Source organism: Triturus cristatus, chromosome 4_2 (genome assembly GCF_964204655.1).
Source record: "Triturus cristatus chromosome 4_2, aTriCri1.1, whole genome shotgun sequence".
Taxonomy (NCBI): Eukaryota; Metazoa; Chordata; class Amphibia; order Caudata; family Salamandridae; genus Triturus; species Triturus cristatus.
The window spans coordinates 435,747,344-435,774,423 of NC_140586.1; the positions used below are offsets into that span (position 1 = coordinate 435,747,344).

The 27,080-nt window shown below is 47.5% G+C and overlaps 1 protein-coding gene across 1 annotated transcript in view; it reads right to left on the reverse strand.

Annotated features, from left to right (window-relative positions):
• LOC146834534 (sterile alpha motif domain-containing protein 13-like) overlaps positions 1-27,080 on the reverse strand; it is a 311,725-nt gene that overhangs the window by 149,935 nt on the left and 134,710 nt on the right. The window contains exon 3 of the mRNA XM_085601929.1: positions 19,340-19,451. Within this exon, the coding sequence (XP_085458055.1) occupies positions 19,340-19,451 (112 nt within the window). The remainder of the gene's footprint in view (positions 1-19,339; positions 19,452-27,080) is intronic.

The window sequence follows — 27,080 nt, forward strand, 5'->3', positions numbered from 1 at the left end:
GGAATGTTGAAGTATCCATCCTGCAAGTTTAACATTACCATTTAGTCTCCTGGGTCCAGAGCAGACAGGACTTACGCTAGCGTGAGCATTTTGAATTTCTCCTTTTTCAGGAAGAGGTTGAGATGGTGCAGGTATAGGATAGGATAGGACGAATGCCTTCATCCCTCTTTGGCACGAGAAGGTAGTGGGAATAGAAACCACAACCTACTTCTGATGCCAGCACCAGCTCTATGGCTGCCTTGTCTATGAGAGTTGGCACTTCCTTAAAGAGCACGCACAGGTGGTTGGAGGGGTAGTCACAAAGCAGGGTAGTAACCCCTTTGAACGAGCTACAAAACCCAAAATTCTGATGTTCATGACCTCCCACTGTGCGCCAAGGATGGTCAAAAGGCAAACTCAAGGGGGTTTGGAGGCTGTGGATGCCAGGGGGTGGTGGACTGGCCTGACTTCTGGCTACCTGTCTCACGGGGTCTGTGGGAACCGCATCCTCTGCCACAAACTTTTTTTGAAACTTGCTAGTTGTGGTGGCTTGGAGATTAGACATGCGTTTGGAAGACCCTTCCATGGCCACAAAAGGGGTGGAAGGTGGACTGGGTTTGGCGAGGGGCGATAGAAAGACACAAGGACCTGCTGCAGCCCGGCTGTCTTTAAAGAGTTCTAAAGCTGAGTCCGCCTTCACTACGCCTTCACTCCAAACAAACGGGCGCCATCAAATGGCATGTCCATGTGTGAGGCCAGGAAATCTCAGAAAAGCCAGTGGTTCTCCACCAGGTGTGTCACCAGGTGATCTAACCCTCAAACGCAAAAAACTTGAACAATGGTACATTTCCATTCTAGATACCATTAGAATGGGTTTGAATACTAAGGAAGACTGGATGAGATTAGATTAATAGATTGACATGTGTTATGCATTTACCATTAAGTTTTTTTGCATTGATGGTGGACATATTAATGGCTAGGTTTCTACGCTGTCAGTATATTGGTGTACCGGCAACCAGCTTTTCTGCAGGGTAGACCTTGCCTATACTGCCCCCCTCATCTGTATATTACCTTTAGAATGGAGTGTTAGATAACTGGGACCAATCTTGCTTAACCACATTGAAGCCCTATGACTTTGCCCCGTTATACATCATTATGATTTAGCTTTTCTCAAAGGGTTTTTTTTGATCCATGCGATAGCATCATCACTTCTCTTATTCGGAATTCTATAATCACTCTGACCTATTTCACCGCTTTGCGGAATACGACAATCATAAGAATTATTCTAAATTTTAGATTTGTTTATTTAATATTCATGCCCTCCATCATGATGTTTTGATTTTATGAACATCATGGATATTTGCAACGTATATTGGTAATTTATTTAAAAAAAATTTAATAGGTGGGTCCCACTATATGCCCTTTTATACATTGCCGCTTTAAGAAGGAGAGTGCCGCTTTAAGAGATGCGAGAATCGAGTCGCGCCACTACAACGTAATACTTCAGGTGAGAATGACTATAATAAGAATGATTCTTTAAATCGATAATATGTATGTATGCGATTATCACTGAGGCTATTCACCCTTGCTCTTTAGATTTTTCTGAATGTTAGTTAATCATTTGATCCCCAGTGAGTTAGTCAAAGTTAGTTAGTAAGACACAAATGTCAAGTGGTTATAAATTATGATTTTAAGATTAAAATAAGCCAAACTTACAATATAAATAATATATGCAACTTACTGATACTGTAGGTGGATTTGACTACGCACTATCCACAAGAGGATTTCCCTAATGAATATATATACTGGAATATCTCTGTGAGTTCCTCTGGATATATCCCGTTGGACCCATATTTATATAAAAATACCATAGTGATATAACTGAGGTAAGCAGGGAATCCTTCATGCTCTAATTCTATTGTATAGTTACTATATCCATATTGGGTCAAACATTGAATATGTATCTGTATCCCTTATTAGGACTCGATATTCTGAATTACCTTTGCCAAAAGTGGAATCGATGGACCAGGTTATTCTATCGGGGACACATTCATAATAGAAGCTAGTTATGAGCTTGTTCCTTTGATTCGATTTAACCCATAGAAGGGGTATGTATTATTATTGAAAAATACACTTCTATAAAGGAAATGAACATGTAGAGAAGGGTTGTGAGTTGTTTGATGCAGAGCAGAGGACCTATTTAAGGCCCCTGTGATTTGTGATGCAATTGATAGGTTTGGCTGTATGCATGATATATTTCAACAAGATTGTGTTGTTGGGTTATGTATGAACTGAGTGTTTGGTGGATACCTTCTTAAATAACTGTATGGATTTTTTGATAAACATACGATAGATTTGTCCATGTAGTAATGGGATTTTTGTGGGTTTTAGAAATACTCTATGACATACTGGGCAACATATATGCATGATACAAATCAATAATATATTCACTTAAGAATATTAAGATTACTTATTAAACATGAAGAGATGTCTAGATTTGTTGTTGTTTTTATAAAAAGTTTTTTTTGTTCTATTAAGTTTTTTATCTTTATCCTGATGAAGGTAGAATTCAAATAAGTATCTACCACCGAAACGTGTCGACGCTTGTGCTTTTAAGATTTGGTTAAAATCCAGGAACTACTTCATGTCAAGATCTATTGTGAAAATAATAGACTGATGATTCTTATATATTGATTCCTACTGGAAATAACCTTTCTTTGATGAATATATTGATTTCACGTTACAGTTTTGCTCTCTAAGGCTTTCTTTCTATTTTCATTTTTAATACGTATGTTTTTATGTATTTTACCCAATGAGTACCATATGAATTTGTTAATTATTATTGATGTGATTATGTGATTATGTAATCTTTAATAAATTGTGAAAATTATTCATTTGATTGATCCAGTTCTTTATCGTTTAGTCATATGCGGTTGTTTTTTGGGATCCACATTGAAGTCTGAGTCAGGTTGAATAATGGGATGTTTGTATCTTTGATTGGGAATTAGAGTGATTGGTATATGCATGATATGATATTGTATTGAAAGGTGGTCTTTATAGATACCCAAGAGATTACTTTTTCTCATACATGTGTCACCTAAGGGCCACAGATGAAGAATTTGCTCTGCCCAGAGTGTCTGTCGTGTTCAGCCAACATTGCATGGCGCACTTGGCTGCATCTCCCCCATCAGCGAATGTTTTAGAGAGTATGGTTTAGGCCTCTCCAACACCATAGACAGCACTTGGGCAACCGAATCCCAGATCGTATAGTGTTCAACAACTACAGTGCTAGGCTGGCAGATGAGAACATTCTCTTCCCGAAGGTATCCAGCCTCTTGGATTCACTATCTGGTGGAATCATAGAAAAAACACATTGACTTTGATTTTGGAGGTGGAAGCCTGGACCACCGAGCTCTTAAGGATGCGGTGCTGAGGGAAACAACTGGAGTCCCCAGGGGCGTGGCGATGGCAGAGCGCAATTGTACTGTGGACAGGAGCCCCCCCTCTACAGGGCATAGCCAGGCCCCGAGCAGGACGTCAGTGAGGGCTTCTTTGAAGGGGTGAAGTGGTTTGGATGGGGTAACTCCCGGTTGAAGATCTTCTGTCAAGACATTTAGTTTGACTGTCACTGAGGGCAATTGAAAGTCCAAGATCTCAGATGACCTCCTCACCGCCATAGTGAATGAGACACCCTCCTTTTTAGCAAAGCTAACGGAAGAGACTAGGCTAGTGTCTCAGGTTATCAGCCCACTGGCATCCACCAAATCCTCATACTAGGTACCCGGAGGATGTTCTAAGGGTTGGCAACCATAAGGGCCCACAGACTCTTCCCAATCATCACCCAGTCCAGGCCTGGTATTGCAATAGGGCACTGGCTCCAACTTTGGGAGAACCGTCCGTCCGACTTGTCGGAGTCGAGAGTGATGATGGGGCAGCACCACCGCTGGGCATCGGTGGTCACAGGATCCCTGGGGCCTGACTGGCAGAGAGGGCAAGCACACTGGTAGAAAACCAGACCGGTCCCCTTTCTGTCCGTAGGGCCCCAAGGTGCTCCTGAAGGGATGTGGCACCCAAAAATGAGGTGTATCACATCATTAAATTATTTTCGCTGGGCGGGCGCCACTCCAGTTCCCAGAAACTCAGGAAGGCGCAGAAAAAAAGCAGGCACCATCTACACCACAGAGCTAGGCCTCGAGCTCCAATGGCACCATGACTCATCCAAAGAATTGCACGGCGAACTCGAAGACCTCTTTGACGGCTTTATTTTCTTGTGGAACTTACTTGATTTTCCCACGACAACAATCAGTGGTGTAGTTCCGCAAATGATCAGAGAACCGTCCTCATAACCGAGATCTAGAACATCGAGAGGTCAGTCAGCATTGGGTGGTCGAGGAGCTTGAGGGAACGCTCCCTCAGCGATTTTGGATACATGGTGTGACATCCTGGCACGTCATGTTGTTGTCTTTCAAGATGACATTCTTATCTTCTCCAAAACTGAGAACGAACATGATTTAGCCATTGACCAAGTTTTTAGCGTACTAGAGAGCAGAGGAACTACCCTACAGAAAAATAAATGTACTTTTGAAAGTAAAAAAAATTGAATATTTAGGTCACATCATCTCGGAACATGGCATAAAACCCAGACCAGGTTTTGCTCAAAAGTATCGTGGAAGCGCCCGCTCCACAAAACAAAGAACAGCTTATGTCCTTCCTTGGACTTTGCGAGTTTTATGCCAAGTTCATGAAGGACTTTGCTAAAACTACAGAATGTTTCAGAGCTCTACTGAAGAAAAGGGCAACTTACACATGGTCAGATGAATGTGAGAATGGGTTTCAGTCCATTAAGGACCACATTGTTAAGGCCCCTGCTTTGCAAGCTTTCGTTTTTAGGAAGGCAAACTGTTATCACAGTTGACGCATGCGAGTATGGTCTGGGAGCTGTTCTATCACAGTATGCAGAAGGATGAGACCACACGGTGGGTTTGCCTCAAGGACTCTTCGTCCTGTCGAACGGAAGTACTCCGCCATTGAAAAAGAGCTCCTAGTTTGTGCCTAGAGTGTCTAGAAGTTCAAGTCATATTTATGGCATACATCTTTTGTTCTCAGGACTGATCATCGTCCCTTAGTTGACATCTTATCTGGAAAAAACATAAAACGCACCACTGTCCGCTTGGCCAGGTTGTCTACCAAACTCTTGGAATATACATTCATGGTAGAATACATTACAGGGGGGAAGAATAGTAGAGCTGATTGCTTATCTAGGTTCCATGTTTTTGACACAGAGGAGCAAGACTGGGAGACTGAAGTAGAGGAAAGTTTTGTAGCATGCATCAGTCAAGACTGTCTGTCCTTTGTTGAGAAAGACTGGGTAACGGAAGTAGATAAGGATGCTGTGCTCAAAGAATTTGTATTGTTAATCAAGAAAGGTTGGCGGGGGGGCATGGCCAACTGTCGACGGGAATGGCTGCACGGTAGCTGAGCTCCGTCGTGCCACTCCCGATAAATCCGCCTAATACTGTCTGCCCCGGCCTGATTTTTGCTCCGAGTGGCTCTACGATCGCCGGCACTGCTGCCCAGGGTGCGGTGAGAATTTGAGGCCAATCAGGCGTCATTGTTGGGAGACGCCCCAAACGCCGGCTTTGCTGGACGCGGCCGGGCCGACAGAAAGTGCGGCCACGCTGCAGCAGAGACCAACGCAATGCTGTGGATGCGGCCTAGTCCGCGAAGTGACGTGCTTGCCGTTTGAACTGCCCTGCACCCGGAGCTGTGTTTAAGGTACTTGGACCGTTTGCCGGGACACGGTAGCTGGCTCGAAGACATCGCAAGGGAGTGAGTCCGCCCTACCTTTGCTTTCCATCACCCCTTCAGTGATGCCGTGTCTCCAGCGGGCCGCGACGCCTCGTGTCTTTGCGTGGCCCCACCAGAATCTTTCTTCAGCAGATTGCGGCATCGTTGGGGGCGATTGGCTGGTGCGAAGCTTATTTGCCTCGAAGACGCCCACACTACCACCGCCGCGGGCCCTGAGGTTTCTGGGCCACCTTGACCTACGTCATGTTTCGCATTTAGTGTGGGTCTGCAGGTGGGGATAAATTGCTCTCATTTTTGTCTGGTGAGCCGTGCTGATTGACTCTGATCTGACAGTGCCTCCCTGGTGTTGCCTGTGGTGCTGGTGTCCAGTTGGGCGCTTGAGTGTGCTACTTAGACGATCTCAGTTTTTGAGCAAGGGGGCTATTGTGTGATCCGTGACAAAACTATTTGAAGACCTCTTTGGGCCCCACGGCCAGATTGTTATCAGCCCAGTGGGACGCGCAAGGCACCAGAGCTCCCACCATCCAAGCACTGCTTGTGCGACTGATCTGTGCCCCTGGGTGAGACTGAGGGGTGTCTTCCAGTGCTGAACTGTCGGGGCGAGGGAGGCACGTGCCAAAGCCGACAGGCCGCGTGGGCTGTCCCACGGCAGGCGGCGGTGAGTAACTCCTGCGAACTACCCCTTCACGACCCCCTCCTCGCGGAGCCACCATGGCGACAGGCCGGAGTGGGCGTAATGTGACACACACCAAACTGGATAAGTTTGCATGGCAGAAGAACCACGAGGACAATCAGGGCAACGTTGTGGCTCACGATGGTGACTCGGAACCCACCAATAAAGACCTCCTAGCGGCAATGACCACTGTGTGGACCTCTCTGGAGAACAAAATCGACACGGTTGCGACGGAGGTGGCCCTCATATAGGAGCTGGTAACTGACACCACCCTCCTCAAGAAGCAAGTGGCCGAGATGCGTTCTTCTCATGAGGCCTTTGCAATTCAACTCGACAAGTATGAAGGTAGAACGGGGTGCAATAATATCCGAATTTTGGGCATACCGGAACGGGCGGAGGGGCCAACCGTCGACCTCTATGTCGAGGAGCTCATCCTGAAGCGTCTGCAGCCAAGGGGTCTCTCCAAATGTGTCTTGATTGAACGAGCCCATCATGTGCCTGGAGGCAGGCCCAAACCGGGAGCCCCTGTCTGCTTCTTGCCCGAGTGTTCAACTATCGCGACCGCGACTTGATCCTACAAACAGCAAGGGTGGCACCCCCACTGACTGTTGAGAACAGTAAAGTCTTGTTTTTCCCAGACTTCACCCTGAGGGTCCAAAAACAACGTCGGAGCTTCCTGGAAGTGAAACGGGCTCCTAGGGACCAGGAGATCAAATATGCCATGTTATTCCCCGCAAAGCTTAGAATTGAATCGGATGGCAAACTGTGGTTTTTCACCAATCCTGAAGATGACTGGGACTGGCACGAAGGCTGGCGCACTGTGGGTAAGAAATCTCACAAATCGACAACGAACGTTGGGGAACTCAACGAGTGGCGACAGCAACCTCGCTCTCCGCCTCTCTCTGAGGCGAGTTCTCAAGGCCCCACGGGGTGATCATGTAAGACTGATCTTGCCAGAGACCTATACAATGTTTTCTTAGTCTGCAGGGTTACAATGTGGCTATTGTTCAATTTGTGGGTTGTGTTTTTCCCATTTCCATGGGTTGCCGGATGTATTTTTGGCTCCGGTATGACTGCCTCGGCGTTTGCTTAGACTTTGGTGCATAGGCTTTCGTGAATACTTTTCTTTGAATGTCAAATAAGGGTGAAGTACATTTTATTTTGGGGTGTTGGGGCTGGCACTTTGATTCCTTATTTACTGTTTTAGGGAGTGGGGTTGTACACTTCCCCGAAGTTGATGTGGGTGGGCGACAGGCGCTCTGAAAGTTTGGGGTGGCGGCTGGTTTCAGGCACGATCTGCAGGGAGGCGGGGTGGGGGGAGTTTGCGGGGATTGTTGATTATTTTTTTTGTGCACTCTCTTGTTCACCTCTCCATTCTTACATTTAGTTTTGCTGTTATCGACATACTACCTAGGCCGTTTTCAGCCATGCTTGATTATCCGACACCACTTGATTCCGATTGAACTGACGTGATGGCACAAGGTTTAACACTTTAACTTGTCCACTTGGAACGTTAACAGATTGGGGGACAAAATTAAGAGGGGCATTGTGTTGCAATACATTAAGTGTAATGAGCTTGATCTGGTGTTACTGCAGGAGACACACTTGGTTGGGAACTCCAGTGGCGCCCTGAACAGGAAAGGGCACAAAATGGTGGTCCATTCCGGCTTCACCTCGGGATCCAGGGGGGTGGGGGTTTTGCTTCGGAGGGGTTGTCCCTATATCATCCATAACACCTGGACTGACCCCCAGGGCAGATACGCCACAGTAACGGGCTCCTGGGAGGGACGTGTTAATAACGTTGTTTCTTTGTATGCCCCCCCCTGGACTGCAGCGCCAGACGCTGTGTGACTTGGGTACCGTGCTACTCGGGGTGTTGGTGTTGGGAGTGGATTTTAATCTCACGATGCAGGGTCTCTGGACCGTCTCCCTTCTCGAGGGGACCCGCCGAGAGGCTCATACTTGTTGGAGTTCGCAAATGCCCCAGGGGTTGTGGATATTTGGCGGTGGTTCAATCCGTCGCTCACCCGTTTCACGTTTCAATCAGGGGTGCATGGTAGCCAATCGCGGATAGACTACATATTTACTCACGCCCAAGACGTTCATGTTTTTATGAGGTCCAGTTGCCTGGCCCATGGGATCTCCGACCATTCTCCTGTCCTAGCGACTTTGAGATCTCATCGTGGGGGATGCCCCTGCTCCATTTCCATACACCCATGGGCACTGAAAATTCCGAATATCAAAGAGTCTCTCAACCAATACACCGAATATTATTTTGCTGAGAATACAGGCTCTGGTGACTCTGCAGTGAAACTATGGGGGGCATTTGGGGCAGTCATAAAGGGCAGGGCTCCATCACTCATGGTGGGGCACAAGGCGGAACGATCCAGGAGAGTACTGGAGCTGGAGGCGGATATCTTGGATCTGGAGGAGTCGGTCGCTTGAGATCCAGACAACGCCACATGCCACAGCCTCGCTATCAAGAGACAGGATTATCGACAACTTCTCTCCGAAGACATCGCGGCACACTCTCTGGCTTCCTGGCATCGGATCTACGAGCAGGGTGAACGGACAGGCAAACTCTTGGCATGGCTTGAACGACGGGAACAGGCTGCTAGGTGGGTCCGCGCAATAGCGAATTCTGAGGGTACTCTCCTTACCGACCCTCAACAAATAGCTGACACATTTACTAGCTATTATGAGAAGGTCTATACTAGTTCGCCCAAGTCTCAGGCCCCGTTATCGGCTGACCTCCTGGTTACTATTGATATTCCCACTATTTCCCCACAAGACAGAGAGACCTAGGAGGCAGACATTACAGTGACGGAGGTTCAAAAGGCTATTCAGGATGTTCGGTCCGATAAAGCTATGGGTCCTAATGGGCTTCCCATTGAGCTATTTAAACCCATGTCACCTTTGTTGGCGCCCCACTTGTTAAATTTATACACTGAATGTTTTGAGTCGGGTGTCCTCCCCGCAGAGATCCGAACCGCAGCTATTGTGGTCATTCATAAACCAAACAAGCCTGTTGAGGATTGTAAATCGTATAGCCCCATAGCCCTCTTGACAGTCGAGGCTAAGATCCTGGCCAAACTTCTGGCGAATCGACTCCTCCATTATATAACTGATCTGGTCCACCCGGATCAATCAGGGTTTATGCCGGGGAGAAACACGGCCTGGAACTTGCTTCGGGTACATGGGGTCCTTGGCAGGATCCACAACATAGAGGAAGACACGATTCTGTTATCATTGGATGCCTCGATGCCATTTTTGCCGTTTTGACTCGCCTGGGGTTTGGGCCCAAGCTGATACGTTAGATCCGGCTATTGTATACTCACCCTACTGCCCGTGTCGTCGTTAAAAACCATCGCTCTGCCACTTTTACGCTTCATCGGGGCACAAGACAAGGCTGCCCCTTGTCACAATTACTTTTCGCCCTTGTCTTAGAACCGCTTGCGGTGTGGGTCCGGGGTGATCCGGGGATACAGGAGCTTAAATGGACGGTGTATCACGAGGACCGCATCTCGCTCTACGGTGACTATATCCTCCTGTACTTGGCTTCCCCCGCGCGCTCGCTGCGACGGGTGCTCCATATTTTTCACATTTTCGGCACCCACTCTGGATATCGGATAAACTGGTCCAAGTCTCAGATTTATGCGTTGTGGGGCACCCCCCCCAGCGAGTCCTCGGGGCTATGAGATTCCGGTGGCTCCCCGGGGTTTTCGATATTTGGGCATTTTTGTCACTCCTGACGCCGATCTCTTCTTCGAACAAAACCTACTCTGGCCTCTTCAGCGTTTCAATTCCGACGCCATACATTGGCGCTCTCTTCCTCTAACTCACCTCGGGCGGACGTCCCTATTCAAAATGCATGCACTTCCGCGCTTTCTTTATGCCTTGCAGAATACCCCCAACCCGATCCCAGATTCTTATTTTTCCCAAATCAACGCTGTATTGCGGGGCTTGCTGTGGGAGGACCTTACGCCGTGAATAGCAATGAATAAGCTCACCATGGGATGGTATGACGGGGGCATCGGTCTACCGGATCTAAGACTTTATTATCAAGCGTCCCAGTTGACCGTGGTTAATAGAGTTAATTGAATCCCACGATGAGCCTAATTTCCGCACGGATCATTGGCTCATGGGGCGGGCGGCTATAATAGAGCGCTCTACACCAATCCCCGCAAACTTAACTTAACAGGCCCCACGGCATGCACGGTCGAGCTTTGGGTCGGTGTCACCAAAAAGTTGGGTTGGCACAAGCGTCTGACGAAAGCGACTCCTTTATGGGAACCTGATTTTCTGGGTCACCTTAGCAATTGTCCAGGGTTTGACAAATGGGATTTAATCGGAATTTCCACAGTTAAAGACATCTGGGTTAAGGGGAGATTGGTCTCATTTATAGAGCTCCAAGCAAAATACCAATTGGCTCCATCCGAGGCATTTAGATAATTGCAGATTAGTCACGCTGTGTCCTCCACCCTGCCGAAGGATGGCCCCCCTCCCTGAATCTTCCCCTCTGGAAGACCGGCTGTTGTTGGATCCCATGGACCGCAAGGCCATCTCACTCACATACAAGAAGCTGGTCAACAACCGTGCTGACCCGATACTGAAATTGAGGGGGGGGTTGGGAAAGGGACCTGGGAGAGATGGAGGACAACATGTGGCGTGACGCACTGGCCTCACCTCGAGAAGTCGTCATTCCCATGCGCAAGCGGCTCCTCGAGTTCAAGATCCTCCACCGGGTCTACTTTGATGCTAAATTACTGTTCAAATTAGGTAGACACCCTGATCCACTTTGTCTCCGACACTGTAATCAAGAGGGTACTTTCATTCACATTTTATGGGACTGCCCGCGTATTCAGGGCTACTGGGGGAAAATTACACGCCAACTTGAGAGGGCGGGAGGCAAATCCCTTGGGTTATCTCCCCAGCTATGCTTACTTAATATTGGGGGGCGACTGACCTCACACATGCTGAACAGGCGTGGGCCTCAATGAGCTTTATCATTGCGAAACAGAATATTGCGCAAAAAATGGGGGGTGGAGGCGGTCCTGCTCCTGGTTGACTGGGCTAAGGATATGGATACCGCGATGGTTGCTGAAAAGTCAGTATTTAAGGGATCAGAAATGGGGGAAATGGAATAAGTATAGAGGGGACATCTGCATCTCCCCGACGGTGGAGCTCCAGAAAGAAAGGCGAACACTGATGGCCCAGTTGACGGCGGAGGTGCTGGCTTCTCCCCCTTAGGTGTGGTGTTCTTGCTCTCTCCACGCCCCAGCCACCCGTTGCAACATGTTTGTGCTCTCTAGACAGCGTTGTCTCTTATTGGCGATTAGAAATTGTATGGACGTATTGCTCTGTAAGAATCCCAGCCCTATTAAGAGGTGATTGTCAAGATGATAATGTATGTATTGGAGGGGGGACTTTTTACGGTGAATTTGTGCTGTATTTACCAGTACCCGGTTGTTGTTAAAATAAAATAAAAAGTTTATAAAAAAAAGAAATGTAGGCTGAAAGAGAAATGCCTTTCCCCTGATCTACAAATGTTCTGGAAGGTCAGCAATGAGCTTTCGGTCGAGGGTGGAAAAGTGGTTAGAGGAGACAAACTGTGTGTTACTGAGAGAAAATTGTCTTAGCTGCTCACTCAGGTCACCTTGGTGCAACCATCACCAAGAGGAAGGTCAGAGCCGACTTCTGGTGGCCTAGGATGGACACCCAGATTGATGAGTTAGTAAAGCAATGTGCACGGTGCAGTGCTAGTGACAAGGTTTTGGTACTTGAAGGTGTTGTTGAATCTCCTGTGTCACCCCCTGGAAGAGCTTGGCAGAGGTTATGGATAGACTTTCTTGGGCCTTTCCATGTTCTTCCTGCGAATGTGAGATACTTCCTAGTCCTTATGGATAATCTATCCAGGTGGGTTGAGGTTGAACCCATCAGTATCCCAAACTCCAAGAGTGTCATCAATTGCCTGAATAAGATTTTTCTCAGGGAAGGTTATCCTGAGGAGATTCTTACAGACAACAGTGTCCAATTCGTCTTGCAGGAGATGAATTTGTTTCTGCGCTCCTGTGGCATCAAGCACACCAGAACTCCCCTTTACCACCCACAAAGGAATGGCAAGGTGGAGAGATTCAATAGAGTTGTAGTAGAGTGTGTCCAAGCAGATTTCAGGTCCAGGTCTTGTATTTTCCAAGCTGTGAAAGATCTAGTCTGGTCATACCGTACCTCGCCTCATGTCGCCACCAATTTCAGTCCTTTCAAACTTATGAGGGGGAGAAAAGCATCCTCACAAGTTTACCCTTTTTGGATGGTTATGTCCTTCCACCAAGGTTGCGACATGAGGTGTATGTGGGAATCAGCAAATAAATATCAACTGAGGCATGTTTTAGGAATCATGAACCTACTGTCTGAAAGGAAACCCACAGACTCTGTGTCGGAGACTGGGTTAGAATAAAGAATCCCGTCTCGGTCAGAAAAGGCCTCTCTACGTTTTTGGATTCTCAACAAATTGTAGAGATTCGCAAGAGTGCTGTAAAATTGTCTAATGGAAACTGGTGGAGCACCTCTCGTGTTGCCAAAGACCCATGTTTTTCCTCTGAAACTGCAAAAGCTGACAAAAATGTTTCGGGGAGGATGGTGTCAGGAAGAGCACCAGGGTCCATGCTAGAGCAAGCAGGTTACGAAATTATGTGTAAGCTCCAATGTTTGTTCTTCACACTGCTTCTCTGTTCCTACACCCTTTCTTTCCTTCCCTCTTTTTCGTCATTTTAGAATTCTTTTGTTAAAAGGGGGAAGGTGTGTTGATGTGAGGCTGGCAGAGCTCAGAGAGAACCTAGTGATGTCATCTGGAGTGTTGGCAAGCATCCTGCTCTGAGTGTTCTCTCAGTGGCAGTTACTGTTTGTGCCTTGGCTGTTCCAGCTGGGACGGCTATCTGTACCCCTACAATAAAGAGTACAACTGAGAACCTGCTGCTGCATCTGTCACACTTCTTATCACAAACTTCCCAGTTTTCAGTAAAGCCATTATGGTGCTGTGGAGTTCGTAATAACAAACTCCCAGTACCATATACTCTTAATGGCATTACTGTACTTACAATGTCTAGAAATTGGTGTAGACACTGTAGGGGTACAGGGCTCATGCACTTGTATCCTTAACATTGGTATAGCGCACCCAGCTAGAGGTGTGGTTGTCCTATGCAGGGCAGTTGGTTGTAGGCATGGCACACAGGGATGTGTGCCATGTCAACGCTTCACTCTGTTCTGCACCAAAACACGCAGCCTGAAATGGCAGTGTGAATGTGTAAAGGTACAGGGCCTCTAAGGGTGGCACAATAAGTGCTGCAGCCCTTAAAGGCCTTCGCTGCCCACAGTGCCCTTGGTACCTGTGGTACCATTTACAAGGGTCTGACCTGAGGCCAAAGAGTGCCAATTGGGTTTTGCTTTCTATGCAGTTTAGGGAACCTGTTTGACTGAGTGTGCCCTGAGTTTCTGCCAAAGTACATCAGCAGTTTAGCAAAAAGTTGGGGCAACCATGCAAAAAGAAGGCACTTTCTTACAGGTGGTGAAAACGTTCAGGTATAATTTAAGGCTTGTTGCACTAATTCCATACATTTTGTTTGCCAGTGTGTTATAGGGTCATCCTGAACGAAGATTACCTTTAACTTTAAACGTTTTGGTGCAACATCGGCTGCTACCGGACGGGGGTAGTTTTTGGGTGGGAGGGGTGGTGCGGAGAGGAATTAAATGTAACAAGCATTGGCATATCCAATAGGTCTCGCTTTTGGGACCTTATAAGTATTTAGTTTTGCAGCACAATATCCTTGGTGCAACAACATCGGCTGTTGCATGGCTAAATCTTGTACCTTATAAGTGTTTAGCCATGCAACAGTTGATGTTGTTGCACCAAGGATATTGTGCTGGATAACTAAACACTTAATGTCCCAAAGGAGAGACCTATTGGCTATGCCAATGCTTGTTTAGCGATATTGTGCAGCATGGATAAAGAGGAACCCCCCATTAAAAAAAAAGATGCTATTATGCAGTCGCAGCAGCTGTATCATTTTGTAGGTAAAATGACAACACAGGAACGCAACTACAGTGTGCGTGTGAAGTTTTCTTTTTTTTTTATTTACTGATCCAAGTTGTACTGGTAAATAAAGAAAAATAAAGCAGTGCCAAAGCTTTTTTTTTTTTTTTTTTTTTTAAGGCGGGTGGAGGGAAATAACGAAAGTAGGGCTCAGAAGCAACACGGAGAGTACTGGTGCGGGAAAGATTACAGAGGATGGGGTCAGAAGCAACACGGAAGGCGGCTGGACAAGCAGGGCAAGAGAGAGCAATGTGGAGCACGTGAGAACAGAAGCACACGGGATAAAGAGAGCAACGTGGAACGGGTAGAAGCACACAGGGAAAAAACTGCAGTACAGTACTACTACAGTAGTGCTAGGCCCTAAACTGGCATGCCAAGCACAGCGAACATGCAGGACTTACTCACGAACATATTGTGACTATTCACAGCAGTGTTTCGGTACTCCAAGAGACAGCAGTGAAGGTGTTCAGATTAGGCACTGCCACGCTCGCGAATGCTTTACCGTGCATAGCAGAAGTCAAAAGTGCTTTGGCACTGCACACTACCACCACCACGCCACCAGTGCTGGAGGCCTGAAAGGGAGCAAAGGGATCCTTGTATCATACCACAGTCAAGCTAAAAGCACCAGTGAAGGTCTTACTGTAACTACACCCACCACGCCACCAGTGCTGGAGGCCTGGCAGGGAGCAAGGGGTCCTTGTATCATAATAAAAGCACCAATGAATGACTTACCGTGCGTAGCAGGAATCAATGGTGCTTCGGCACTACACAACAAAGAAAGAGAGAGAATGCATGTGTGCATGAGTGCCTGTGTGTGCGCGCGAGAGAGAGAGGGAGAGAGAGCTTGTGTGCGTGAAATAGAGAGAGAGTTGATGCTGCATAGCAGAGCATGTTGGGGATCCCACAGCAACCCTCGAACCCCTGTAGGCATGTGTTTAGTGGAAAACATAAATATGACTCCAACTCGAGGTTTGTAGGCGTGTGTAGGGCACCCTGCCATCCCAGAACAGTAGACTGGATGTTAACTCTGCTAAATACAAACACAATTAATACAATGCACACATTGAAGCACGGAGGTTTCGAATCGGATGAAGGTCTACGTTGGTTTTGATTAGATGAATCGGGTGGCTCTGTATCATAGGTTATTAGACTTGGATTCCTGTACTGGCTTGATGTATTGAACTTTTATAAAGCTGTCTTGATACGCATGATTTAATTACGAGATGTAAATATGCACACTAATTAATTACAATCTTAACTTTAGTAATATTGAACTGTTTAGCACATTGGGGGTTGTCATGGCTTGACAAAGGGATTGGTTTCCGAGAACAATCCGATCTGCACATAGTTATTGTAAAATGTTTATTATTCCATAATATCAATGTTTATTATTGCATAATATCACTGAATTACACAACCGGTACCTGCAAGCCTTTAAATACAGGAGATGCCGTTGCTATTTAAGGCCACGGGGTGGCAGTGGTAGTCTCTCGAGTGGTGTGCGCGCGGCCGTCGCGTGACGTGAAAGTGATCGCGATCAAACGCGTGGCGAACGATGCGCTTAATGAGCAAGAGGAATGCCATATGGCGCCTGTGCTCAAGCGCGCACCTGCGCACATGCACTGCAAGCTGTAGCCGGCGGTAGCATTTTTTGAAGCCCTTACTTAAGTCTTGCCAGACTAGCGCAAGCGCTGGGTCAGGCGAGACCTAAAAATGGATGGGGTGGCAATAAGGAGAGTGGGTATGGAAGCAGCATGGAGGGCGTGGTTGAGGTGAAGCATACCCTGGGCAGGGAGGGGAGTAACACAGGGTGACAGGAGAAGTACACAACACAGGTTGGAAAGCACAGTGTGGATTGCAGGGGGTACATGCACATGGGTAAAAGAGAGAGCACAACGTCGAATGGGGAAAAGCACAATGGCAAGAAAGCAATACAGGGTTAGAAGCACACAAGGACAAGCACAACACAGACCGGGTGTGGGCAGTGCTGTCTTAACACATTGGCAAGCTGGGCAGATGCCCGGGGACCCCATGCAGCCCAGAATTTAACACTAATTTTCTGTTAAACATTTTTATTCCTGCGAGTGGTTGTGTAGGCAGGGCCCATGCTTTGCCCGGAGGCCTATCATGCTATTTAGATGGCCCTAGCTGGGAGAGAAGTACACAAACAAGAGCAACTTGGAGCACAGTGGAGGGACGAAGAGACGTACATGAGGGAGACAGCTGGAAAACACATGCACTCATGGAGTGCTTAATCAAGAAAAAGAAAAAAAGAGTGCCTGAAAAGTAAGTATTGGAAGGACACACCTAATAAGACCAGGCTTCAGTGGAGGAAAAAACGCAAGCAGAGGAAGAAAAGGACACACAACCAGCCTTCGAAGCAGGATTGACACTGTTCATCAGTTGCTCTATTAAAATCATACCATGCAATGAGATGAACAGTACATTGTCTTATTCCCTCCACACAGCAATTAATCTGTAGAAGTTAATCAAATATGGATTTTATGCAAATATGAATCCACCCAGTGAGCGCTCGCCCTAGGGTTCACAACTACATCTTTCTCAACATTCATGTTATTGATTTCTATGAAATAGGCTGACAGATCAATACATAGCTATAGACGACTATACTGGATACCTAGATGCATAGTTTTATGTGAGAACACGTTTCCCAAGAATAAACAAACTTCCATGAAAACAAATCGAGTAGTGAGTTGAAAATGGTTGCTTAAAAAATGTGGATCGTTTAGGACAGTTGATAGCCCTGCTGAATGAAAGGCTGGCAGTGGTGAGGGTAGCGGTGGTTGGGGAGATCTAAAAAAAGGTGATCTAAGCCCCAAGTGTCGGCGCACTGTATCAGGCGCTATTTCGATTAACATGAACCTTTTGCTCACTTCTGAGTGAATTTCGTGTCTGCTGAAGGGATCCGTGGATGACCTTTTGACTACATGCTCGAATTCCGGTAGGGCAGTCAATTTATCAATGGAGCTATTAATAAGCATTTATAAATCTGACAGCAATATAAACCTTGAAAAAGCACCAATAGCACAATTAAGTACAGAAAGAAACAAATGTTATGTTTTTGGCAGGTGCGGCAACCAAGCGAGCTATAATTACTATCACAAACTGCAGCAGGTGCGCAAACTCGCTGAGCTATAATTGGTTTTGTAATCTCTGACCTGTGGATTACACACAAGCACTCCACCAATAGCAAGTGCACGAATTCACCGAGGTGTCCTATATGTGACCTACAGTTACATAAAGATCTCTGCAGCCGGCACATCAACACAATGAGCTGTCTGCAGGTACGCCTGCTTGGGCCAAAAAAACAGAAAACCTAGCCTGTTCGTCTTGGGTGGAGAAGAATGCCTTTGTGCCCCGCCTTGTTCCACCTGTTCTTCAGGAAGCGACATGAGGAAATTAGAAAAATCATTAATGAATATGCAGTATTTAAAAATAATGAAAACAACTTTAGTTGAGGCCATTTCTGATCGGCTGGGGTTGAACTTCCCTTTGTTGTGTATTGACAGAAGGCAGATGTGGTATTTGCAAAAAAAAAGTGTTTGCTTAAATCGTGTGGAGCTGGATTGTATGTGAGGACTTAATTGTGCGTGTGTGTTTTGCTCTGCGTTTCTACTTCCTCTTAGGCTCTGGGAGGTGACCCAAGCAGAGGAATGAAACAAGCGGCCCTGCGGCCACGAAAGTGAGAGTAATCACGGTCAAGCGCGGTGCGTGCGCCCGCACACATGCACTGTAGCTCTAGGCTGGCCTGGTAGTACTTTTTGGAGCCCTCTCAAAAAGTCTCGCCAGACCAGCGCATGCGCTGGCTCAGGCGAGACCTACAAAGGACTTACCTTTAACAGCCGGCGGTCGCCTCTCTGTCCTCCGCTCTTGTTCTCTTCCTCTACCTGTCCCGGCCGGCAGCAGGAAGACTGCAGGCAGACAGGCTCCCCTGAGCCAATCGCAATGCTGCAATGCATCAGCGCTCAGACTGGAACAGGGAGCCTGTGCATGTGCCTGACCAGGCTGTGTAATGCAGCCTGGTAGGAACATGCAAAGTGTGCATGACTGTTTGGTCTGCCCAAGAGAACTGGCCAAACGCTTCATGCACACTTAGGGAGTGCACAGCACTCCTCCCTACTCTGGCCTGCCCCGCCACTGACTGCATTAGGGAAAATAAAATGATAACTATGCATATATCATTTTATTTTTCCTTTTTAGCAGTGGGCGACGCTCGGCGGAGGAACCGCAACTACGCCGGTGCATTAGAGGCTACCAGTGCATTCCGGGAATAGTGCACATTTATAAAAGAGAATGTAAGTGAGAAGAATCTTAAAAATAAAGATAACAGGTTTTAAAATAATCAATATTACATGATTATGAGCCAGCTTCTTACCATAACGTATTCAACTCAGGAGAAAAACTGTATAGCAGTGCAAGTCTTAAATGATATTATCTAAGATACTGGGTTATTACTAAAATAAAATGTAAGTAGCATAGTGTTTTACATACAAAGAAAAAATTCAGTCCTTTTCACAATTAAAAGTCATTCTTTAAAGCATTGCGTTGCAAAAAAGCAGAAAATTCTGTTGTCGGTAAACGGGCGGAGAGTGACATCATGTGGCCATCCAGAAAGCTTCCACATTCCTTTACCATGAATTTCGTAGGTGGCTCAAAAGTTCAGTGCAGCATTTAGGTATCACCTTCTGAGTCAAAAGTATTAACAATACTCACCAGATTCACTAAAACTCCACACACAAATACAAAATCTTTTTCTGCGACGTATTTACCTGTTCTTGAAAAGCGCGGGCTTGTTCTTCGAACCCTGCAGCACTGAAGTAACTGTAAACATCTGCAACAGCCCAGTCAGCCAGGTCAGGCGGCCTCCTGTTCTCTACAGAGCTACAAAACACAACCCAGGAAAGGAGTCACTTCAAGGTGCTAAACCCCTCTTTGTCAGCAGCGCACAAAGCCAGATCAGAGTACTAATTTACATAAACTTCACAGCCCGATGCCTTTCTAACAAACGTCATATCTAATGTACCATTGTGTTCATTTCGTTCTTTCTTTCACGAACTCATTTAAATTACCATATAAATCAGATGTCTGATTCATTTGATATATTTATGGCCAAAATTCAAATTAAACAGATATAATACTGGCTACAGTAAAGACTGATGTAATGGAAGGCGTTTGGAGGGAGAGAGTGCCAAACAGCAGCAAAATACAGAAAGCGGGTTGGGAACAAAAAAAACACACATGGCAGCACGTTAGCAGGAAGCCCATTGAGAGGAAAGACTCTAGCTGGCACCGCGGAGCAGTAGCATGTGCACAATACCCTTGGAAGACAATAAAACAAGCACTGGCAAAGCCAATAAGTCTCGCGTATGCAAGATCTATTGGCTTTGTCCATGTTTTTTAGTCATATTATACAGTAGCGCTAGCTTCAGTGCAGCATAACTGACATTGAAAATAAAAAGCGCTTTAATGTGGATAACGATGGCTGTGTCATACAGCTCTTTTACATTACTATCAGTCATTTGCAACATGGCTAAAAAAACATTAGCAAAGCCAATAAATCTCTACATAGGCAAGACCTATTGGCTTTACCAATGCTTGGTGTGTCCTTAATCACAGTTCCTATGCCTATTCTTTTGCATAAGATTGCTGCCTAAACTGTTTCTAAGGGGCCACTGAATAAGGCAATTTCACTCTGGGGAGACCTGTTATCTTGAGGTACTGAGGCTTGCCAGTGTTCATGGATGGTCAGTATATACAAAATCATATGCAGTAAATTTTAAGAAAACAAAAATCAAAAACGGATAAATCAACTACATAAAAAATAACTTTTTTGTTTTAGAAGATAACAAATATCATTAAGGAAAAACTGGAGAACAAGCAGTACTTTTGATTATATACTGTGTTAAAGGGTAAAGCCAGCAAAAGTTTTAGAGCTACAAGCCACCTAATAAAATTAAGTAAGGTGACAGGGATGCAGGGTCAATGCTAAAGGGATCAAAATCCCCAGCACCCTTGCTGGGAACAGGAGACCAGGGATACAGGTGCTCAGTAACACACAATGCGGTGCAAATATGGAGAACCCAAATTGCATCTTGGTGGGGGGCTGGGAGCAATGCTGGATAATATGTGGTAGCAACAAAAAGGGAATTCCCTGGTCAGGAAATCCATAGCAACCAGGCAGCTGTTACTACATGGAGAGAAAAGTAGTCCAAGACATCCTGGGGATCTGGAAAAGACAGTGACACCATTGTTGAAGGTGAGTTTGGAGGTCTCACAACTGTTAGGGAGGCAGAAACTGATGATCCATGCCGGAAGTAAGGGGACGGGGCGGAAGGAAAGGAAGGCGATCAAGAAAAAAGCAAAAGAGACCAAGAAGGACTTCCTTTTCCCTAAAGACCATGGGAGACTGGTAGTTCCAAGAAAAAAGTGCTTCCAGTCAGACAGCTCTAAAGGAAAACCCATTTTGAGGACCTAGAGAGGACTGGATCTTTCAGAATTTAGGTGGAAGAGAAGATCTTACCCTATGGATGGAAGGATCTAAAAGGGAGGAAATAGGATGGCTGACTGAGAATAGAGAGAGGCTGTAGATAAGTGATGACACAAGAAGCAAAACATGGAAGCCAGGGTAGAAAGCCTTGAAAATCAGCTCATATGAAAGCAGTTCTAGGTGTTTGGCCAGTCCGTTCTTGTCAAAACAATAGTCCCTTCTCCCTTGTATGCCCAGTGGACTCAAAATCTGCTAAATTGGGCTACTGAATAACGACTTTTTATAGAAAGGTGATACAGGTTGAAAGAATAGTCCAATAAGGCTTCTACAATGGATAGGGGCATCGCCAATATTTGGTGTCGCTGACACTGGTGACTTGAGATGCTATCTTGGCAACACTAAAGGCTTCATCCAAAAAAAAGGATTCTAGAGCTTCTTCGTAAAACGCAATGATCAAAGTTATGGCAACGTTTTGGGATTTGGTAATCATGTGGTATATCAAACAATGGTTCTGTTCGATTCAAACATGGAGATGAATCAGAAAAACATGTAGGCCCAAACAAAGCAGTTGATGAGTAAATGTCATACATCAATCATAACTGTATGACAATGAATCACTTAGTGCATAAAGTGCTCCATAAGTGTTAGATGCAAAATGTGCTTGGGCAGTTAAATAAAAAGTGACTCTACATATACTTTGTTAGACTTGGCATCTTTTGGCGAGTTTCCCCTGAGCTTTTGCATTCTGACGTCCCGGGTTTGACTCTGTTTTTGCTGGTGTAATGATTCTGCTCACTTTCCTCACTGCTGTCCAGTGGTAAAGTGCAAGTTCTCCTGTTGTAAAATGTGTTATGGATTGGTGTTTCCATGATTGGCCTATTTGATTTATGAAAATGTTTAAGTACCGTATGGTGGATGTTTATCATTTTGGTCTTGTCTTAAGTATATAAAAATATTGTATATTTTTCTAAACTGGTGTGGTGTCCGTTTGTAGTGCCTTCACTGTATTACTGTTGGTTATGTGCAAATGCTTTACACACTGCCTCTAAGATAAGCTTGACTGCTCGTGCCAAGCTACCAAGGGGGTGAGCAGGGGTTATTTTAGGAGTGTAACTATCTTACCCTGACTAGGAAGAAGGGTCCCTATTTGGACAAAGGTGCAAGCCCTTGCCAACTAGAGACCCCCATTTCTAACATTGGTTGGCAGCGGTGAGGATAGGGCTTGTGTTTGCACTTGACTTGCAGTGATTGGTGTGCACTACTACCATATAGCAGACCATTACGTACCACATACTGGTTCTTTTTCTGTTTGGCCTATTTTTGATCTTGCCAGTTTGAACTTGCTACTTCAACATGCCTGAATCTAGAGCATCATCAATTGCATCAATGTAAATTGCCTTTGAGGAGGATAGGTTGGAATCCTACAACATAAAGGAATTGAAAGCGATTTGCAAGAACCTGAAAGTCCAGGTCAGAGGCCTCACCAGGAGGGATGAGCTACAAAAGGCGCTGTGGGCCTGGGTAGCAGCCAGACATGCCAGTGGGCAATCTAGTGATCTCAGTGGAGAGGCGGAGAAGCCTATTTCTAGGGTAGATGTGCTTTTGGGAAGGGGGGAACCCTCCAGACCAGGCAGCAGTAGCTTGTCCCCAGAGGAGCTGGAGGACAGGCGGGAAGCAAGTTAGTTTGAGTTGGAGAAACTCAGGATAGAAAGTAAGAGGGAAGACAAAAGAATAGCCATGGAAGAAAGGAAGATGTTCTTAGATCATGAGAGAAGTCTCAAGGAGCTGGAGCTAAAAAGTAGATCCGGCTCAGACGGTGGCGGCAACTTTCAGCGCACACAGATACGATTGTACACATCCCCAAGAATGTAGGTAAAGAGTACAAGAAGGGGGATGACATACAAATGTGGTTTCAAGGGTACGAGTCGTCTATTCATATGAGTGGGGTCCCTGAAAGGAACTGGGGGGCAGGGTTGTGGCCTCTCTTTCCAGAAGAAGCTAGGGATTCCCTGATAGCTTTGGGTAAGGGGCAGGACCTCACCTATGCTGACATGAAGGACTCTCTCCTCACTAGGAATGGACTCACTCCTGAAAAGTACAGGGATCAGTTTAGGTCCAGTAAAAAGTCTGAGACCAACACTTGGTAGGAATGTGTGGATATGTTCTGCAGGTCGCTGGATGGCTGGGTGGAGGGTAGTAATGTGACAGATTTTCAGGGGCTCTACAATTTGATTGCGTGTGAGCACTTGTCTAGTCTATGTTTTGCAGATCTGCGCCAGCACCTAGTTGATAGTAAGCTGACTGACCCCAGGATGCGTGCTATGGAGGCGGACCGCTGGGTGAGTACCAGGGTCCACAAGAAAGCGTTTGGGGGAGACTCAGGTGAAGGTGGGCACGGTCCCCAGCAGAAAAGTGGGGGGGCAAGGGTAAGGCACAGGAGTTCTCTAAAGGGCCCCAAACTAGTACCCAGGGTAAAGGTTCCCATCCCCCAGGAGATAAGAAGAAAGGGGTCTCTACAGGAAAGCCTGCTGAGACCGGCCCCCGCAAGTGTTTTTCATGTGACCAGGTGGGTCACTTGAAGGGGGACCCCAGGTGTCCAAAGAGGACACAGCCACCCACCAGTGGGCAGACCAAGGTGTTGGCTAGTGTAGCGCTTGGGGAGGAGGGGTGCCCACAGGAGGGTGGGGATCCCGCAGAAATTACCCTCGTCTCACTAGGGGACAGTGAGATGGTCCTAGGAAACCAGGTACCCCCTAACACAAAGAAATATAGCACCTGGGTGACCATCAATGGGAAAAGGGTAGAGGCACGCAGAGATACTGGAGCCAGTGTGACCTCAGTCCGGTGTCACTTGATCTCTGAGAAGCGGGTAGTCCCAGGGGCATTCCACCAAGTAGTTGCCGTGGACACCTCTGAGCGCCAGTGTAGAGTGGCGCAGGTTCCCTTTGAGTGGGGGTTGTCTCAGGTCCCTTGAGGGTGGTTGTGAGCCCTACCATGCCTGTAGATTGTCTGCTAGGTAACGACCTGGAGCAGTCCTTATGGAAGGATGTTGAGCTCAGGTCTCACTTGGAGATGCTTGGGTTGCCAGAGTGGGCATGCGTGTCTACTTGGTCAATGGCAGCCAGAAAGGGTGATCAAGAGGACTTGGAGCCTGAAACAGTGGCCCAAGTCCCTGCCAAGAGAAAGGGCAGGGGGCGCGCGAAACCGGCCCCTGAAGTTCCCACGGACCGGGAGGAGGCTGACCTTGAGGGGGACGCCCCAGTGCCTACAGGGGAACAATTAGCCAAGCTGGGGGACATCTCTGAGCTGACCCATTGGCAGCAAGAAGGGGGTCCCACCAGGGAGGAATTCTGCAAGGAGCAGAAAGAGTGCCCTACTCTGGAGGGGCTGCGGCTGCAGGCTGCAGACCAGGCAGCTGGTGATCAGTCCGGGTCACATCTGATCTACTGGGAGAATGGTCTTCTATACAGTGAGCCTAAGGTTGCTGAGCCTGGGTCAGCCTGTGTGCTGGTTGTACCCCTGCGCTTCATGACCTTCCTACTGGGTCTGGCTCATGACGTGCCTTTGGCAGGACATATGGGGCAGGAAAAGACCTTTGACCGGCTTGTCACCCACTTCTTTTGGCCCCAAATGCGAAGGCAGTCAGATGGACACTGCAGGTCTTGCCAAACTTCCCAGGTGAGTGGCAAGAGTGGGAGGAAGGTCAAAGCTCCTCTCCAACCTTTTCCTGTTGCTTGGAACACCCTTTGAAAGGGTAGGGATGGATATTGTGGGGCCACTGGATCCCAAGACAGCCATGGGCAACAGGTACATTCTGGTCGACCATGCCACCTGGTACCCAGAGCCACTCCCTCTCAGGACAACGACGGCGCCAGTGGTGGGCTGGGCATTAATGGGGATCTTTTCCCACGTGGGATTCCCCATAGAGGTGGTTTCTGACAGGGGGACCAATTTCATATCCAAGTATATGACATCCCTGTGGAAGGAGTGTGGTGTAACCTACAAGTTCACCACTCCTTACCACCCACAAGGAAACGGTCTGGTGGAGAGATTCAACCAGACCTTGAAAGGCATGATTAAGGGTCTAACCGAACCCATGAGGCGTAAGTGGAATGTCCTCTTGCCATGCCTTCTCTTTGCATACAGGGAGGTGCCTCAGAAGTCTCTCTGGTACAGTCCCTTTGAGCTCCTGTATGGCCACCCTGTCACCTCTGAGTTTGGTAAAGGAAGGCTGGGAGGCAGCTCCCAGGAAAACTCCCCTGGATGTGTTTAGTTACATGCTGGCCTTCAGAAACCAAACTGTCCGCTTGAGGAAACTTGTTCAGGCGAACCTAGAAGCAATGCCAGGAAGAGATGAAGAAGTGGTATGACCAGAATGCCACTGTGGTCGAATTTCAACCTGGGCAAAAAGAGTGGGTCATGGCCCCAGTGGAACCTTGTGCCTTGCAGGACAAGTGGACTGGACCATATGAGGTGGTGGAGCGCAAAAGTAACGTCACCTACCTGGTGGATTTGCGAACTCCAAGGAACCCTTTGAGGGTCCTCCACGTGAACCGCCTCAAGCCCCACTTCGAGAGGTCCGAATGAGCATGCTGTGGTGGAAGAGGAGAGTGAGCCTCTCCCTGACCTCCTGTCTACCAAGAAGCACAATGGGTCAGTGGAGGGTGTGATCCTCTCCCCTACACTGACTCAAGAGCAGCAGGGGGACTGTCGCCAGTTGTTGGGTCCGTTCGCCCCACTGTTCTCTCTGACCCCAGGTGTTACTCACTGGTGTACCTATGACGTGGACAGTGGTGACAGCCCTCCTGTGAAGCATAAAATGTACAGGTTAACTGACCGGGTCAGGGCCAGCATCAAGGAAGAGGTCTCTAAGATGTTTGTGTTAGGGGTGATTGAGCCCTCCAACAGTCCTTGGGCCAGCCCAGTGGTCTTGGTCCCAAAGGCTGCTGCACCCGGTGCCACTCCAGAACTATGGTTTTGTGTGGACTACCGTTGGATCAATGCCGTCAACAGGACTGACACGCACCCCATCCCCAGAGCTGATGAGCTCATTAATCAGTTGGGAGCTGCCCGGTTCCTCAGCACGTTTGATTTAACGTCTGGGTACTGACAGATTGCCTTAACCAAAGGGGCCAAGGAGAGATCAGCATTCTCAACCCCAGAAGGTCATTACCAGTTCCGGGTGATGCCCTTTGGGTTGAAGAATGCCCCTGCCACCTTTCAGAGGTTGGTCAACCAGGTGTTGGCTGGACTGGAGGATTTCAGTGCCGCCTACCTGGATGACATTGCTGTGTTCAGTTCCAGCTGGGAAGAACATTTACAGCACCTCGGTAAAGTGTTGAGGGCTCTGCAAGGGGCAGGCCTCATGATCAAGGCCAGTAAGTGCCAGATCGGGCAGGGTTCTGTGGTGTACTTGGGACACCAGGTAGGAAGCGGCCAGGTGGCGCCCCTACTACCCAAGATTGACACCATTCTGGCTTGGGAGCCCCCAAGACCCAGACAGAGGTGAGAGCACTGCTCGTAAAGTTATACGACGCACCACCCTCATCCCGCACCGCAGCCTTGGCTTACCGACGCCAGTGCCATCGACTCCAGTTCGTCTGCCGTCGACAGCGATTCAGCAACGACGATGCCGCTGCTTGCACCGTGACCTGCCAGCACTGTGACAAGCATCGCCTTCCTCTCACACCGACAACGCCATCTGACGCTGCCACCGAGCCGTTGCTCGCACCGCGAACTGAGGGCACTGCCTGCCGCACCGCTACACTTCGCACCGCATCACCCGACGCCAGCCAACGCCAGCGCACTTGACTTCAACAAAAAGGAGTTCGATCTGCAACGTGTGTGACTTCGAGGGCCCCGACAACTCCTGCACTGACCTCCAGAACCGACGCCTATGGACGCCGTGTGTTCGAGAGTTCAACGAGAGGTCATTGACGCCCTGCATTTCTGAAAGGTACTGTTTGCGGGTCTTCCCGACACCGTAGCTGGCCCGCGACGCCAGAACTGTTTGGATTCGTTTA